Genomic DNA, 18,657 nt, shown 5'->3' with positions numbered 1-18,657 from the left:
TTAGCAAATGATAATATAAATGCATAGACTATTTTAAAGGTGAGAATTTTGCAAATGGAGAACCACATGAAGCAGTGCAGTGGTTCTATAGACATGTTGCTGCTGTGGATCATTGTAACACAAACTGAGCCATCCAAGGAGGATATGAAAGTCACAAGAGGTCACACAGATTATTCAGACAGCACGTGACTCAAAGAATATTAAATCAGAAGGTTCAGTAAGTATTCGTTTAGTGCAAATGATGCTCTCATCTCCAAGGAGCTCAGACTCCTTCAGGCCCTTTGTTTTTGTTGATACACAGAAACCTTTGAATTTAGACAGATCTCACAGACACAGAACCATGACAGGTAATAAGAAACTCTGTGCTGGTACATATCAAATAAGATATTCTAGTTTTGCCATTAATACCTTAATCGGAGATTTTTTGGATAAATGCCGTTAAAAGCAAGAAATGAGTTTAGAAGCGATATGTTAGAATTCCCTACTTAGGGAATGGGACAGCCAAAACTTGCCACTTGTTTAGATTGTTCTGTTGTAGGTTTTAAGAGGTGTGTGTGTGTCTGTGTTCCATGCCAATGCTGTAGAGAATGTGTTCAGACGCATGGCATTGTGAAACTGTGGTTTAGGACGTTTGCATAGAATAATAGCCCTTGAAACTATCCATTTACTACAGAATCCAGCTTATCTTTGTCTTTCCTGGATTACTGCTTGTCATTATTTTTATTTTTTAATTCCTTGGCAGCCAGCGTTTTTTGGGATGCTTACTACATGGAAAGTGTTGACTACAATGTGTTCATCTCTAACTTAATTATGTTACACAAAATTATATCACCTTAGAGTTGGTTTTAGCAGAAATGAACAAAGAGTCATATATTACCATAGAGGTGGTTTGGACAAAGGGGTGCCATTTATCTCCTTTGCCATGTTAACAAAAATAGGTAGGATAGTCCATCTGTTGTATCTTTCAGCCTGACACAGTAGTGCATGAAAAAAAGACATTAAGTAGCATTTTCTTTCCAGCAACCAAACATTTTAACATGATGCCTCAGAGCCAGGGGTGAGCCCTGCCCCCTAGACTCTTGATTGTACTTCAGGCTGTTGTTTCTTTAACACTCAAGTTTCTCTGACATGTATTTAATTGAATAAATTATACAGAAAGCAAGATTGATAGTTGCAACTGGGTAATTTCATAATGAGCCTAGGCTTAAAGCTGTTGAAGAAGTAAAACATCTAAGTTCATAAACCTGATACATGAAATTAAACAATAAAGAGGTGAATTAAAAGGTAAAGGGTGTAGAGAGCATGTATTTATAAATTACAATTGTATGATTGTAAGTCTAATGTGAGATTTTGAATTGTCAAATCTGCAAGTAAATTACTTTGTTTCCCAGGGACGATTCCCCAAAAAATGGCCTAAAGACGTTTTTCTCTCGGGAAAATTACAAAGATCATTCGATGGCTCCAAGTTTAAAAGAACTATGTATCTTGTCTAGCAGGTAATATGTTTGTTTATTTGGTTATTCTATATTTAATTACTGTTGTCCTGACCATTGAAGTTTTATATCTATCTCTACTATTAAACATTCAAATTATAGAAATATAAAAATTTAAAAATAGAAATTCTGGTACTTTTTCAGTCTTTACACATGAATGTTTATGCATACACAAAATGGATTCATTCTGTAAAACTGTTGTGCACTTTGCTTTTTCAATTTAAAACAATATTTTGTGTATATTTTATGCCCCTTCATATAGCTCAGTCTTTTTTTTTTAAGAGACTTATTTATTTTTTTGAAAATCAGAATTATAGAGAGAGAAGGAGCGAAAGAGAGACATCTTCCATCTGCTGTTCATTCCCCAAAGAGCCACAGTGGCTAGGTAGGGCTGGATCAGACTAAAGCCAGGAGCCAGAAGCTTCATCTGGGTCTTATATGTGGGTGCAGAGGCCCAAACACCTGGGACATCCTCTGGTGCTTTCTCAGGTACATTTGCAGGGAGCTGGATTGGAAGTGGAGCAGCCAGGGGACTCAAACTGGCACCCATATGGAATGCCAGTGCTGTAGACAGCAGCTTAACCCACTGTGCCACAGCACTGGCCCCATAGCTCAGTCTTAATGGTTTCCTATTCATTATGTAAATGAACTTTTTTTTTTAAAGATTTATTTGAGAGGTAGAGTTACAGTGAGAGGAAGAGACAGAGAGAAAGGTCTTCCTTCCATTGGTTCACTCCCCACCCAAATGGCCGCAACGGCCAGAGCTACGCCTATTCGAAGCCAGGAGCTTCCTCCCGTTCTCCCATGCGGGTGTAGGGGCCCAAGGACTTGGGCCATCTTCCACTGCTTTCCCAGGCCATAGCAGAGAGCTGGGTTGGAAGAGGAGCAGCCAGGACTAGAACCAGCATCCATGTGGGATGCTGGTGCTGCAGGCGGAGGATTAACCTACTGTGCCACGGCGCTGGACTCATGTAGATGAACTTTTAATTCATTTAGCTAGTCCTGTGTTATAAAATATGTTCTTTGTTTTTATTGTATTTATAAACAATATATTGATGAATTTCTGTAGAATCAATAAGAATTTAATCACTTGGTCAGACAATATGTACATTTTATATTTTAGTAAATATTGCCAAATTACCAAAGGTTTTTATTTTTTTTCTCTCTGGTATGAAAAAGACTATTCAGTGAATATTTTCAATTCTTACTGTACACCTGCCTCTAGCAGCTCTTTTCTTTCTGATTGACTGTTTCTACTCTAATATGGTTGAATCTGAAACCAAGTAATTGAGTTTACTAGAAAGACATGTAAATACCCCAAATGAGGAGTAACAAGCTCCCCAAGAAAGTTCATTTAGTTTTTATTTTTTAAATTTATTTTATTTATTTATTGAAAGGCAGAGTTATAGAGAGGCAGAGGCACAGAGAGAGAGGGAAAGAGAAAGTCTTTCATCCGATGGTTCAGTCCGCAAATGGCTGCATCGGTTGGAGCTTCGCCGATCCGTAGCCAGGAGCATCTTCTGGGTCTCCCATGTGGGTGCAAGAGCCCCAAGGACTTGGGCCATCCTCTACTGCTTTCCCAGGCCATAGCAGAGAGCTGGATCGGAAGTGGAGCAGCCAGGACTTGAACCAGTGCCCACATGGAATACCAACACCACAGGTGGCGGCTTTACCCGCTATGCCACAGTGCTGGCCCCTCAACATTTACTTTTATCCTCTCCTGTTTTACAGCGGTGGATCTCCCCATCTTTTCTTGCCATGCTAGTATCCTTTCTCTCAGTCACCCCCTTGATTCCAATGCCTTTGTTCTTCCCATCTTCAGTCATCTTGATTCATATTTTAATTTGCTCACTTTTTTTCCTGTTTAAATTATCTCTGGACCCCTCATCCCCTCCTAGTTATTTTCTTACTACTTATTTGTACTCAAGACTTCTTTAAAGACTTGTATATGATTGCTGAGGGAAAATAAGAAGCAAAGCATTTATAACACCTTTCAAAAAGAAGAAAAAGAACTGTAGAAAACAGTTAACAGGATAGCACCAGTAAGTTCTTCCCTGTCAGTAATTACTTTAAATGTACATAGATTAAACTGCCCAATCAAAAGATGGCTGGGTTTGAAAAAACGAACCTTTGATTCACTGCATATCTGCTGCACATTTTTTCCTTGAACATCCGACTCACATTTCCCTGGCATCCACCACATCTCACTGTCATCAGTAAACTCTCTCCTGTAGAGATAGTCCATTTTCCCAGTTTTCTGGTTCTGTGTTAGGTTTCAGACTCTTACGCCATCTTCCTCTTCAGGCTTCCCCCTCTGGCTGATAATCAGACTTCCTTTTAAAATAAGTACTAATTTTGCACTCTCAACCCAGCCTTTTGAATCTGAACCCATAAGGAAAAAGGATATATCTGTGAAACCAACTCAGCTTGGAATAAATGAATGTGATACACCTTAATATGAGTATTCCCTTCCTTTTATTCCACCATGAACACAAGCTTTATATAGTAGTCTGCATTATCGTCTCTCTTTCCCAATGTATATTGGTGATCTTTCCATATTAGTATATATACATTGACATTATTTTTATAGTGGTATCATGTTCTATTGTTGGATGTATATAATTTTATTAACATTTAGCTTATTTCTATTCCTTTACTGTTATAAACAGTGAACATACTTTTTATATGTGTATTACTAGAATAAATTATTACAAGTAGAGGGTATATGTATATTTATTTTGATAGATAGTGCCAGATTGTCATGAAGAACATTAAAGAAACAAGTGCTTTGAGAATTTCAGAAGCAACTTTCTTCTTGCATAGTGCAATTATAGCATCTGCTAATGTCAGCTGTGAAATATTAGAACAGTAAGATCACCTTATGTATGCATCTGGATTTTTTTAAAGTATTTCTGTTAAATTGTAGTATTTCTTGGGGACAACTAATTTTTTAAAACTTACCAGGTAAATTAAAAATTACCTTTGTCTATTTGAATCAAAGGATTCCTACCAATTTTATTGCCCTGATATTCTGATAACATATCTTAACCTTTATAAAAAAACTTAGCAGTATTTTTAAACTTTTATCTCAGCCTTCATGTTTCAGGCAAAAAATTTCTGATATAAGTCTTTCTTCTACCACTGCTTCTTAATTATTTTAGTGTTTTTTTCAAGTCTGTTCAACATACACTGGGTGTGGGTTTGGCCTGGCCTTGTACAAGGATATATTGCTAGCAGTTGGGTATACTGAACTCCTACAATCTTTCCTGTTTTTAGAATATGAATTCTTCTGTTTAGGTTTCTATTTAGCACAAAGTAACATACTAGTTTAATTTGCCTTTTAGTATAGTAAAGATACAAGTCATGTTTCTAGTCTCTTAAGCTAACCTTACATTTTACTAAATATTGTTATAGTAAAAACTGTATTTTCAAGCTCTATTATTAATTTATAGATTTTTTTAGACAAAAAAGCCAGAAAGAATGCAAAATATGTAGTATCGCTAATTTTGTATGTTTTGTGTTTTCTAACATATTGGCCTAAAAGTGTTACCTTTGGTTTTACTGTTTTCAGCATATGAAATTTTTGTTTAGCCCTTCTCCTGTCACAAAGTATTCATTTTTAATTTTCATGTGAAATGCATTCTGTTTTGATTATCTGTGCTCCATAAAGAATTGTAAAATGAAAGGACTACTGGGATAATGTGTTTACATGTGAATAATATAGAAAGTTAACATGGTATTATTTTTCTGTAACGCATCAAAAAGAAATTATATTCCTTGTAGAATATTTAGAAAGTCTGCCTAAGAATAAAGGAGGAAACTTAAGAAGCCTGCAAACCTTTCGTGTAGAAATAGCCAGTGTAAACATTTTTAATTTTAAAACATTTCAATTTTAAAAATTAAAGACAGGATTTGCAGGTATTTATAACTGAGTTTTAAGCCAATAATGGGTTGGGAGAGGGAATAGCTTCAAGTAGAAAACAGTAAAGTTTCTACATATTTAATACAGAAAAGTAAATCAGACTCAGGAGATACAAGAAGACTTGAAAAGGAGGCCAGAAGCACAATTTTCAGATAGTGCTTTTTAAAGAAGCTGTGTACCAAACCAGCAGGCTTTAAATAGGAAACTCAAAGTTTTAGATTGTGCCTGTTTTTTCACAGAAACTTGAAGTAAAAAAGCAGACTGTGTAGTTGACAAAATGAAGGGGGAAAACTTCAAACCATCAACTGAAATAAAACATAATGCTGTAACTGTGGGTAGAGAAGCCCTGTCAGAGACTCGGGCTTTGCACCCTGATGAAGATTTTGACAGCACTGCACACAGAAATGATCTTGATGTGCTGCCATTTCATTCTTTGCTGAATGTAGCCAATTTAAACTGCTAGAATTTCTTGACATTCCTACTCTGGCATATCTGAGTCAGCATCTTGTTGCTGCTGCAGCTTAATTAAATTTGCCAGCTTGTGCCACGAGGACAGACATGTTCTCATATTCAGAGAGACAGCTGTGAAGCAGTATTGTTAAGAGTTGAGGACACAATACCGTTAGGTTTGAATAGCTCTCATGACATTTTCTAGTGAGAAATCAATTTGCTGTAATACATTTCTCCCAAGATCAGCAGTTAATATTCATTTTGTTAACCTAAAATGTGCTTATTTTTATACAGTTATTGGAGAAACTTTAGTAGCTAAGTATGTCTTCCTTCACCTATATTATTTTCAGAGTCAGTCTAAGCATCCTAACTTCCTAAATTTTCTCTTGATTTTTCATCTGTAGCTTAGCTCTAAGAGTTATCTTGATTATTTTGCTTTATTTGGGTAGGGGGCTATATCTTCTCAAATAAGGCTCTCACTGAGAATTTTCACCATATTTAGTATCATAAAGTTGACTTAAAGTGGAGATTTAACTTGCTGTTTGTCTAGATACAAATCAAAGTTAGTAATTCTCAATCGTATTAGGCCAAAGTTCTCCCACCTTTTATAACAAATATTTAAAAGAAATTTAATATTCTGAAATGACTTTAATAGATAATTATTGCATACTTTTTTAATAATAGCCTGAATGTGAAAAGGAAAATAATAGATTGCTTTTTTTTAATTTTTTTATTTTTTATTTTTTATTTTTTTAGTATTTAGTTATTTGAAAGGCAGGAAGAGAAGGACAGACAAGGAAGAGAAGGAGAGCCAGAAGGAGATAGCTTAATTTTTCATTTGCAAGTTTGTTCCCCAAATGGCGACAACAACTGGACTGGGTCAGGCCCAAGCCAGGAGCAAGAAATTCTACTTGGCTTTGCCACATGGGTGGCAGGAGCCTAAGTACTTGGGCCATCATCCACTGCCTTCTCAGGCAGATTAACAAAAGCTGGATCAGTAGCCGATCACCCCAGACTTGAACCAGCACTCCGATTCAGATGAGGGTGTCATGAGTGGCAACTTGACACACTGCACCACAACATCCAGCCCAATAAAGTTATATTTAAGAGAAATATTTCAGAAAGCAACCATAAGAAAAAGAAAAGAGAATAAAATGCAGTTGGGATAAGTAGTAACTGTAGATTTGTTTATATATGATAAAAGAAAGCCTGAAAGCAGCTGTAAGAGTTTACAAAACAGTATTACACATTATAGACAGCTAGTTTTCTTCACCTTTAAGTACTTTAGCCTCCTTCACCTCTCTCCACCTCTTTTGTGACAACCCAGATGCACTGGGCTTCCAAAATGCTGTAAGGAAATTAATTTAACATTTATGATTAGGAACTTCTGCTCTGGATTTCCACCCACCCCACCTCCACCTTACTTTGTCTCTCTTAATCCCTGATCATGATATCCTGAGGATTATTCTCAGTCACCTATTTGGTGTGTTCAGTCTGGACACCTAAGATCTCTACAGTCACATTTTATTGATGTATGTATGTATTCTTCTCTATTCACTTGTGTGAGCCACTTGATCTTACTAGTTCCTGGAGAACAGAAATTTTCTTGTGCCTAGTGTTGGTTGTGTCTCCAGTATCTAGCATAGGCTGGGACATGATCATCACTTATGTTGATGAATAGAAGAATAAAGACAATCCATAATGTCTGTCTTTCTCATTACTTTTCCTTCCTTTGTGGACTTTTGCTTAATTTAGAGCCAAGTCATAGGAACAGCTTCTGAGGTGGAAATTTGACTTGTAAAGGATAAGAAAATGTAGTGTTTTGATGGCCTTCTAAATCCTAATAATGAAAATGTGGGTTACAATAAATGACTAGCAAGAACGTAGAGACAAATAATGATACAAGATAAGAAATTTGCAGTCTTGTATTGATTGGAGTGGTAAGGTGACTTTTTTTGTTTTAAACCATGGGTAACATTTCACAAACATATGATTACAGATTCCTGACCACAATTCTTTTAGTGTATTTCATTGTAAATATGCCAGGTTTTTTCTTTTGCATCCTTAAAAAGAAAACACTTAGTCATATATGTGAATGATAGAGGATTGTATAACTTTTCTATAACCACTACTTATGCCATAAAATATGGCATATAATGTTGGAATTTTCCTTTTAATTTTTAAGGTACATAGAGGAGACCAGAAAATTTGTTAACTTCAAGTTGTAACCCCATTACGTCCTATTCTTACTAACTTTTGTTCACCACATTAACTGATATATCTCATTGAAGAATGTAATTAATAAAAAACTGACATTGTAATAAAATGTAAACACAAAAATACCTGGTATATAATTGGCAAAAATGATTTTCCCCTCTTCAGTAAGTGGAATAAACTTCCAAACAGAAAAACTAGTCTAAGAAGTATGCCTCTTCCTCTTTATCAGGTAATTGAAGGAAAGTTTACAATGTGATCCTGCCTTGCAAAATACATTAATCTACACTAAATGGCTAAACATCGAAGTGCAGGTGGCAGAGTTAGGTAATAAGCCAGAATATACTCTGTTAATCACGCATATTCTCCCTGATTGAGAATCATGAAGTTCCGTGATAGTAATCTTCATGTGAAAAGCACATATTTGTAAATTGTATTTCTTTTTCCAGACGTGTAGGAGAAAATTTGAATGCCTCAGCAAGTTCTGTAGAAAATGAGCCGGCAGTTAGTTCAGCAACTCAAGCAAAGGAAAAAGTTAAAACCACAGTTGGAATGGTTCTTCTTCCAAAACCAAGAGTTCCTTATCCTCGTTTCTCTCGTTTCTCACAGAGAGAGCAGAGGAGTTATGTGGACTTGTTGGTTAAATACGCAAATATTCCTCCAAATTCCAAAGCTGTTGGAATAAATAAAAATGACTACTTGCAGTACCTGGTACGTATTTTTTCCTTTAGCTGTAGTAAAAAATATTAAAAATTGGCCAGGAAATAATTTTACATTGTTTGGGTATTATGTACTGTCATATTTACAAAAATGGGGAATGTAAGGAGTTTAGTTGACAAAACATTGATTCTTTAAGTCTCTTGTTGGTTCTGTTGTACTTCAGGTGTTCTGCTCTACTTCTGAGCATGTCTCATTCCAGTTGGTCTTAAGTTCTAGCCGTAGATCAAATTGCTACATCAAAAACTGCCTGTTTTTAAAGCTTTGATCTGGGATTACACATGAGTAAATTGTTCTGCAAAAGTTTAAACCAATTTATTTGTACCATTCTTACGTGAAAGTTGTTTTTTTTTTTTTTTAATTCTCTTTGGTAATACTGAACATTACATTTTTTGTCTCAATTTGATTTGGTGAAAGTGGTGATTTACCTTAATTTAATTTACATTGATCACTAATGTAAGCATTTTCCATGTGTCTGTAAGCCATTTTTCTTTGTTTTACAACTTGCCTGTTCATATCATTTGCTCAGTTTTCCAATGGATTTTTTTATTAAAACTTAGAAAATATTTTTTTTAATTCTTAAGCATGTTATACAGTATTAGTCATTTACTTTTCTATTTTTCTGGTTTTAGTAACAAATTTATCATTCTAATAGAATTTTCATTAATTTTTTCTCTGGTTTCTGCTTTGAATTTGGTTGATTAATCCTTCTGTAATTCCAAATTATTAGAGCAGTGATTGAGAAGTTACTTTTACTTAACAAAACTTTTTATTCCAAGACATGTCTACTTTTTTAAAAATCAGGATATGAAAAAACATGTGAGTGAAGAAGTTACTGAATTCCTAAAGTTTTTGCAGAATTCTGCAAAGAAATGTGCACAGGATTATAATATGCTTTCTGATGATGCCCGTCACTTTACTGAGGTAAAAAAAAAGTCATATATACATAGCCTGCCAACTGGTAGGCAGTAGTAGCATTCTAAAATGTGCGATTGCTTGGCCAAAGCTTATAGAACTCAAAATTAGCAATTTAAAAACCAAGTTTTATATATGTTTTACTCATCATTTATATTTTAAATTGTGGATTATAATGACCACTAAGTCATTGTGCTTGGAAATATTTATAGAATATTAAACTTATTCTTATCACTCATGTAATTTTTAAGGCAATAGTGTTGAAATTTTCATGTGGCTTTATTTCTTTGTCAGTTTTTTAAATAACATGGAAAAAATATCTTTAATTTTAATGACTGCTAATTTTAGTATTACATATCAGTATTTTAAGAAATGAGATTAAAAATCATGAAAAATAAAAAATTAAAGCAAATAAGTAATGTACAATATATGTGGATTATTAGAAACTTGATTAATGATATGAGGCTAATTTTTGCAATAAATAGTCTCCTATAACTGAGATTTTTTGTTACATTATTTCAGTAGTATAGTATAAATGTATTTTTCTTAATTCTTATTTCCTAGCAAATTTTAAGAGCTTGCATTGAACAAGTGAAAAAGTATCCAGAGCTTTATACCCTCCATGAAGTCACCAGCTTAATGGGGTTCTTCCCATTCAGTATAGAAATGGGGTTGAAGTTAGAAAAAACTCTTCTTGTGTTGGTAAGGTTTATCACAAAAAATCTGTGCTTTTTTTTGATCTAAGATATCTATATTTCATGTAGATTTTGTTTTATGTTTAAATTTTGGATATTGATAAATTTTTTAAGTATGCACTGTAAATCCCTTATTTTATGAATAAAAATGTTTATTGTTTTAAAAAATACCATTACTAACTTTATTTTTTGCTTATCTTTTCTTCCTGTCTTCCTTAATACTGCTGAATACAAACAAAATGCCCTTCTTTTTTTAAGGGAATCTAGGTTAATACATTAAAAATAGGTATGGAGAAGATACTTAAGAGTATCTTGCACTACCTGTTCACATGTATACTTAATAAAAGGGGAGGATAGAATTTAAAGTACAGGGGAAATTCCATGAAACCCTTCTCTTGGAGCCTTTTTTCCAACAAACATGGGTGGTCATTGTCAAGCAAAAACATCAATATCTTGGCTTAAACAAGTTCTAAATTTGACATTTGCATTTGGTAGTGTGATGAATTTCAAGTTAAGAGTTTCCTATGATGAAAGATAGTTTTCTTTGGAAAAGAAAAATATCAGAATGTTGGCAATAAGTATTTCATTTCTTATCCAGGGTAGTGTAAAATATGTGAAAACAGTATTTCCCTCCATGCCTGCAAAGTTGCAGCTCTCAAAAGATGATCCTACGATTCAAACACCAGAACAAACAGCTGAAGCTATGCATTATGTAAGTACCAAGGTGGTTTTGGGTCTTTCTAAATAATCTGTCCCTCACAAAATATTCTAAAATCTTCCTTTCTTCCTTTTTTTCAATGCTTTATGAAAGAAATTTTCAGTAAGTATAGCCACATAACAAATTATATGTTGTTTTTCAGGATATTAGTAAAGATCCAAATGCAGAGAAACTTGTTGCAAGATACCAACCTCAGATAGCTTTAACGAGTCGATCATTGTTTACTTTATTAAATAATCACGGACCAGACTACAAGGAGCAGTGGGAAATTCCAGTGTGTATTCAAGTTATACCTGTTGCAGGTTTGTGATTTGCTCTGGTTAGATAATGCTTTCAAAAGAGAGGTGTGAACCATTCCATTTCAGCTGTCTAAACCTACATGTCCACTTGTCAGACATAAAAATATGTTTTCATTCAAGGAAGTTGTAAGTTTGGCATTTATCCTTAGTGGAATTTTTTTCATATATAAAACTACTATAGAATTGACACTTTTTCCATCTGTAGTAATGTTGGAGGGGAGAGGTAGAGAGGTTAGTACAACTCACAGTGGCTAGAAATACAGAAAGTGACGAGGTTCTTCTTTTGACTGAAATAGAGAAGAGTACAGTACTTTATTAGCAACCTCAAATGGATTGAGGTCCCAGGACTTAATTACTTGTCTGTTACTGGAATTAAGGGAGGCCTATGCTTAGAAGCAATGGGATGTATTTCTTTATGGTAAAGTTAATATTTGCACATTAATTTCTCCATATAAAAATCCCCCTTACTGTTTTGGCTCATATTTAGTCATTTTTTTAATCTTTCAGAATTAATATTATTTGTAACAACATAAGTATAATGAATGAAAGACTGTCTAATGAAACAAAACTACAGATTTGAATTAAATATAAAATATTTTCTGTGGTAAAAAAATAGTAAAATGTGAAATACTTTTTAAGTCTTGTTAGAAAGAAAACATGTTTCTCTTGCCATTTAGATTCTCTTGCTCTTGGGTCTTTCAGGGACTTTAAAATCTTCTTGTCCAAAGGTGGCAAATATATGAGACATGTGCTACTACTCTTCCTTGTTTCTTTGTTTTGTGACCCTTCTGTCAAATATTCTGTTTTGGTTTATTTTTTTAATATAACTGTAGATATTGATCACCCATTCTTCTATTTTAAGGGTCAAAACCAGTTAAAGTAATTTATATCAATTCACCACTTCCCCGAAAGAAAATGACAATGAGAGAGAGAAATCAAATGTTCCATGAAGTTCCATTAAAATGCATGATGTCCAAAAACACATCTGTTCCAGTCTCTGCAGTATTTATGGACAAACCTGAAGAGTATATATCTGAAATAGACGTATGTAATCGTTTTCTTTTCCTTAGGGAAATGTGCTTGTTTATCCTTTAGAAGCACAGTTTTATTGCAAGTTTCTAAACCTAGTAGTTGAAAGTAGAGGCTTTGTTGAATTCCAAGGGGCAGCTGTTTGGCTTAGCGATTAAGACGCCCAGTTCCATGTTAGAGTGTCTGGGTTTGAATCCGCGCTCTGCTCCGGATTCCAGCTTCCTGCTAACGCACACCCTGGGAGGCAGAGAACATGTTAACTCAAGTAGTTGGATCCCTGACATGTACAAGGGAGATCTGGATTGAGTTCCTGGCTCCAGTTTTGATCCGGCCCAGTTCCAGCTCTTGTGAGTATTTGGGGAGTTCTCTGTCTGCTTCTCAAAAATAAATAAATGAGTTGAATTCCAAATCCAGCTAAACTTTAAACAACTAATTTAACTTTCCTAGGCCTCAGTGTTCTCTTTTTATAAAAGTGGAGCCAGCATTGTGGTGCAGTGAGTTAAGCCACCACTTGCAATGCCAGCATTCCATATCTGATAGCCGCTTCCAATCCGTGCCCCCTGCTGATGTGCCTGGAAAGGTAGAGGAAGATGGCCCAAGTGCTTAGGCCTCTGCCATCCACATGGGAGATCCAGATGGACTTCTGGGCTCCTTACTTCAGCCTGGGCCATCCCTACCCTTAGCTGTTGTGGCCATTTGGAAAGTGAATCAGCAGATGGAAGACATCTCTTTGTTTCTCTATTGTTCTCTCTCCCTCTCTGTCACTGTGCATTTGTGTGTGTGTGTGTGTGTATGACTCTGTCTTTGAGATAAACAAATGAATGTCCTAAAATTTTTTTTTTCTAAGTACAGGCCAGCGTTGTGGCACAACGGGTTAAGCATCCCATATGGTACTAGTTCAAGTCCCACTTCTGATCCCATTCCCTGCTAATGTACCTGGAAAAGCAGCAGAAGATGGCCAGAACCCTTGGGAACCTACAACCATATGAAGACCTCGATGGAGTTTCAGGTCTTTGGCTTGGCTTTGACTTGGCATGGCCTTGGCTTTTTGCTGCCATTTGGGGAGTAAACCCACTATGGAAGATAGCTGTCTGTCTCTGTAACTCCGCCTCTCAAATAAATCTTTAAAACAAACAAAAAAACCTACCTCGCAAGACTGTTGTGAGGGTTAAGTTCATGTAAAGAGTTAAGTATCGTGTAAAATGCTGAGCATAGTTCTCAGTTTCTGTATCCTGCGAACTTGGTGTCAGTGGTAGTTAATATGAGGTTTTAATTAGTTTGTCTCATTCCTATTCAATAGTTTTTAAGTATGAACAGGAACAGGTAAGTTTAATTTGATTGATCCAGAAAGTATTTGGTCACTTTTTTTAAAAAAAAGATTCATTTACTTATTTGAAAGGCAGAATTACAGAGAGGCAGAGGTAGAGAGAGGTCTTCCGTTCACTGGTGCACTCCCCAAATGGCCACAACAGCCGAAGCTGAGCTGATCTGAAGCCATGAGCTTCTTCAGGTCTCCCACATGGATGTAGGGTCCCAAGGACTTGGGCCATTTTCTACTGCTTTCCCAGACTGTAGCAGAGAGCTGGATCAGAACTGGAGCCCCTGGGACTTCAACAGGCAACCATATGGGATGCTGGCACCTGCAGGTGGTGGCTTTACACCACAGCAATGGCCCCTGGCCAGATTTTTAATCTGCGTATTCTTCATAGCTTTGTGACCTTGGGCAAATTACATAATCTGCCTGTGTTGTTTGCTTATCTGTAAAAATAGTATTACGTTATATGACTCAAAATTGTTGGGTTTAAACAGGTCAATATATAGAGCAAGGCTTGATACTATATAAATATTAACTTTTATTTTTTATGTCTTAAAATATTTTTTCTGTAATTATTAAAACATTTTATATAAAGGAAACTTCATTCATTTCACAAGTATTTATTGAGCAGATACTGCTCTATGTATCTAGAATTTAGCAGTGAATAAAAGCAGCCTCTTCTCTCTGAGCTTGTATTAGTGGTGGAGGGCACAGATACTGAATAAAGCAACCTCTAAAATGACGGAATTTGTAAATGCTATTGGAAAAAATAGAGTAGATGAAGGAGAAATAGAGGTGAGTGGATATTGCTGTTGTATTCATGATCAAGAAGGTCTTTTTGAGGACAGGAAATATGAACATAGATTGTAATTAAAGCAAGAAACGAATAAAGTTAAAATATGATTAAATTTTTTTTAACTTGGGAGTTCATATAATTTTGAGGATATTGACCTTTGTCTTTTATAGTTATTTTATGTTTTTCTCTGCCATTTGCATCTTAATATTTTTATGATTTTATATGTCATAAAGTTCTTTTAACTTAATGTTTTTTTCTTTGGCATTCTACTGTTTTAATGTGCTGAAAACATACTAGCCTGAGGCAAGCGTTAAGGAGTAACAAGTGCTGTAAAGAAACATGAAGTAGAAGTAAGAGGGATAAAAAGTGACAAGAGTGACTTTTAGTAATGGTGGGCAATTGAATCTTTCTCTTGGTGACAACTAAAATGCTGGACAAAATATAAAAACTTCTTTATAAGAAATATCAGAGATCTAACAAGATAGTAAGAAATTTCAAGGCTGAGATCCTGCAGAAGACAGAAATCTAGAAGGTAAGACTGTCACTTAGAGGCCACTGAGAAAATGAACTTTGCTTTTGGCAGCATTTCCTGAGAGGCTAAAGAGATAAAAGTCAAAGTTCAGTTTTCTGTCAAGGGCTTGGACACCATACTACTAAGACCTGTGTTCCAGGAGTTGCGGTAGATCAGAGATAAATCAGCTTCCTCAGAGATTGTAGCCTGAGTTCTCAGGCCCTGAACTTGGAGGCACATGCTTTTTTGGTTGTTACTAGTATACCTAGACACCTAGCAAAAAAGTGAAATAAATAAATAAATAAATAAATAATAAAATAATAAATAATAAATAAATAAAAATCTTAAAAAATAAAAAGTGAAAATGATTCTTAGGAGAAGATAATGTGAGCTTAAGCTTCAAATTCTGATAGTCTTGATATTTAATGAATGATTTATATTCTGATTTCTGGTTCTTTGTAAATATCCTGTAATTAATATTTTGAATTTTCTTATGCAACAATTAGTTTTCAAGTGCTTCAGTTCATTATTTAAAATTTTCTTAATTTCTAATTTATTTCTCAGCAGAGTAAGAGCTTAGCAGATTCTGCTTTGTACTCTATTGAGATTTGCTTTGTGTATTAAGTTACAGTCCATTTGTGGGCATGCTCCGTGGATTCTTGTTTAAAAAAAAAAGTGTGTGTGTGTTTCAGTGAGTAGTTTTTCAGTCCTTCATATGTATGTCTTTAGTCATTTAATTAATATTGTTCATCCTTGGTATATTCTTATTTGTCCTTATTAGAGACATTGTATCATTGATCAGGTACAATTATGCTTCTGTCAGATTTTCCTTATATTTTTTTCAATTTGTATATGTGTATGTTTTCCTGAGAAAGTACCTCCATCCTTGGTTCACTCCTCAAATGCCCTCGATGCCCGCCCTGACCAAGACTGAACCAGGGAGCCACAAACTCATTCCAGGTCTCTCGAGTGGCTGCAGGAACCCAGTTACTTAAGCTTTCCCATTGCTTCCCAGGGTTGCTATTACCAAGAACTGAATCACCAGCCAGAGCTAATAGTGAACCACTCTAGTCTGGGAGAAAAATTGCATCTTAACCTCTAGGCCAGACACCCATCCCAACTATATGTTTTGATATTGTTATTTGATGGTTGTTATGTATTCATCAGTTTCATCTTTGTTCAACATAGAGTTTCTCTCTTTTCTGACCAAAATCTTTTGTGTTGATTTATGCTTTGTCTAATGCTGGTATTACGCTTTCTCTGTGCATTTTGATGTGTACAGTTTTTTCTTCTGTTTTCTTTTTTAGGAATAGCTTGGGGAAGCAGCATTAATTTTACTTTTTTTAATACTAAATTTAGCCTTTTATTTTTAAAATATTAATTGTGAGGCAGAGTTACAGACAGAAGGGTCTTCCATTCACTTGTTCACTCTCCAAATGGCCACAGTACCAGAACTGGGCCAATCCTAAGACAGGAGCTTCTTCCAGGCTTCCCACATGGGTGCAGGATCCCAAGCAGTTGGGCCCTCCCAAGCACATTAGCAGGGAGCTGGATCTGAAGTGGAGCAGCTGGGACTAGAACCAGTGACCAGGCAATGGATTCACCTGCTGTACCACAGCGCCAGCCCCTGTTGTCTTATTCGTGAACCTTTTAGAACATTTAGACTTTCTATTTTTTAAAAAATTTGAGAAGCAGGCAGACAGAAACAAAACAGAGCTCCCATCTGCTGGTAAACTCCCCAAATGCCATAATGGTCAGGCTGAAGCTGGGAACCAGAGATTCGATCCAGATGTCCACCCAGAGCTATCATCTGCCTCCCAAGGTCTGCATTAGCAGGAAGCTGAAACTGAGAGTGGAACTCGGGATTCAAACCCGGGCACTCCAACGTAGGATGCAGGCATCTTGACTGGTATCTTAAACTGCTAGGCCAAACTTAGTAGTATTCTGCTTTTAAAGAACATGAGCAGTATTTAAGGAATAGAGACATTATTAAGGGATAGCTGAAGAGTGACCTGAAATTGTTACTAATAACTTGCTAATATGCTTTCTTAAGATGTCCTATGAAGTTAATGAGTGCCGAAAAATTGAGACTCTTGAAAATTTGGATCTGGGTTTTGATGATGATGTTACAGAACTTGAAACTTTTGGAGTAACCACCAGCAAATCATCAAAATCGCCAAGTCCAGCAAATACTCCCACAGTACCCAACAGGTTAGCTACTCCCACAGCCCCCAAAGCAGCAACTAAACCTGTGGCTCCGGTTGTACCAGATACTCAAGCTAATTCCAGAAGTTTATCTCAGATTCTAATGGAACAACTGCAGAAGGAGAAACAACTGGTCACCAGTGTGGATGGCAGCCCAGAGGAGTGCACAAGTAAAGATGACCAGGGATTTGCAGCTTGTGCTGACAACTTCAGAAATTCTGAGAAGTCTTTGCTGCATGGTAGTGACTGGAAAACATCTGATGCCTCACAACTAGAATGTTGTAAGGAAACTGAAAGCTCTAATAAAAGTGATATGCATGCTGAGAGTGACAGACTAAATGTTCTAGCAAATGCAGGTAATTTAAAGGAAAAGCCATCAGAAGCAGCTGAAACTGAAAATGAAAATCTTTGCAGTAGCGATACAGATGAGGACTGTTTAATCATCGATACTGAGTGTGAGAATAACAATACTGTAAAGACAGCTGTTGTGGATTCTAATTTAAATACTAGACCAGCAAGCCCAAATTCTGCCTCAGGACCAGCTGCTGTGGCAAACCAGACCAATTCTACCTGTAGTCCTGAAGAGTCCTGTATTTTAAAGAAACCTATCAAACGAGTATATAAAAAATTTGATCCCGTTGGAGAGATTTTAAAAATGCAGGATGAGCTCTTAAAGCCTATTTCTAAAAAAGTACCTGAAATGCCCTTAATTAATTTAGAGAGCTCTAAACAGCCAATTTCTGAGCAATCTTCAACTCCTCTAGATGCCTCTAGTTGGCCAAAAGCTGGATGGACTTCTGCATTTCAAAAGCCAAAAGGACGTAAGTAAACATTTCCAAAGAACTTCCACTGTTTTATCTGTTCTTTTTTCTCAGATTTTTTTCTCTTCTTCACTCTTTGTTATATGCTGTTTTGTCTAATCTTTACTTAGTCGTTAATGTTTAAGGTTTCAATCTATCGGTAAGTTTAAATCATCCTTTCTAGGTAAATTGCCAGAGCTATAAGGGTTTTGTAATGTGTATTGAGCATGTATAGTGGCTGCTAAGCCGTAGGTAAAATGGTTTACCAAACTACTGAAGGGGAAATGTATCAGAAATAATCATAAATGTTAATCGATCCAAAATTTACTTCTGCTTGGTGTTAGACTATATTTGGTACGCTTTGATTTTGTGAAATAAATAAATTTGCTCTTCAGCTTTGCCTATATTAGAAATGACATTACTTTTTAAAAATTTTTTATTCTCTTATTCTGTCTCATTAATTAATTTATTTGTTTATTTGAAAGGCCGAGTGACAGAAAGGGAGAGACAGTCTGCTTGTTCACTTCCCAAATGGCCAGAACAGCCAGGGCTGGGCAGGCTGGACCAGGCCAAAGCCA

The 18,657-nt window shown here is 35.7% G+C and overlaps 1 protein-coding gene across 2 annotated transcripts in view; it reads left to right on the top strand.

Moving 5' to 3' along the window:
• ICE2 (interactor of little elongation complex ELL subunit 2) overlaps positions 1-18,657 on the top strand; it is a 42,207-nt gene that overhangs the window by 1,417 nt on the left and 22,133 nt on the right. Inside the window, exons 3-10 of one of the 2 annotated variants that reach the window (XM_062206044.1) lie at positions 1,392-1,496; positions 8,529-8,790; positions 9,601-9,720; positions 10,276-10,413; positions 11,005-11,118; positions 11,267-11,426; positions 12,286-12,467; positions 17,128-18,100. In XM_062206044.1, the coding sequence (XP_062062028.1) occupies positions 1,392-1,496; positions 8,529-8,790; positions 9,601-9,720; positions 10,276-10,413; positions 11,005-11,118; positions 11,267-11,426; positions 12,286-12,467; positions 17,128-18,100 (2,054 nt within the window). Of the gene's footprint in view, positions 1-1,391; positions 1,497-8,528; positions 8,791-9,600; positions 9,721-10,275; positions 10,414-11,004; positions 11,119-11,266; positions 11,427-12,285; positions 12,468-17,127; positions 18,101-18,657 lie in introns of those variants that run through there. The other variant, XM_062206046.1, reaches the window with a different exon arrangement.

Source organism: Lepus europaeus, chromosome 11, assembly GCF_033115175.1.
Source record: "Lepus europaeus isolate LE1 chromosome 11, mLepTim1.pri, whole genome shotgun sequence".
Taxonomy (NCBI): Eukaryota; Metazoa; Chordata; class Mammalia; order Lagomorpha; family Leporidae; genus Lepus; species Lepus europaeus.
Note: the sequence above shows the minus strand (reverse complement) of the source record. Positions and strands in the feature narration are given on the sequence as shown.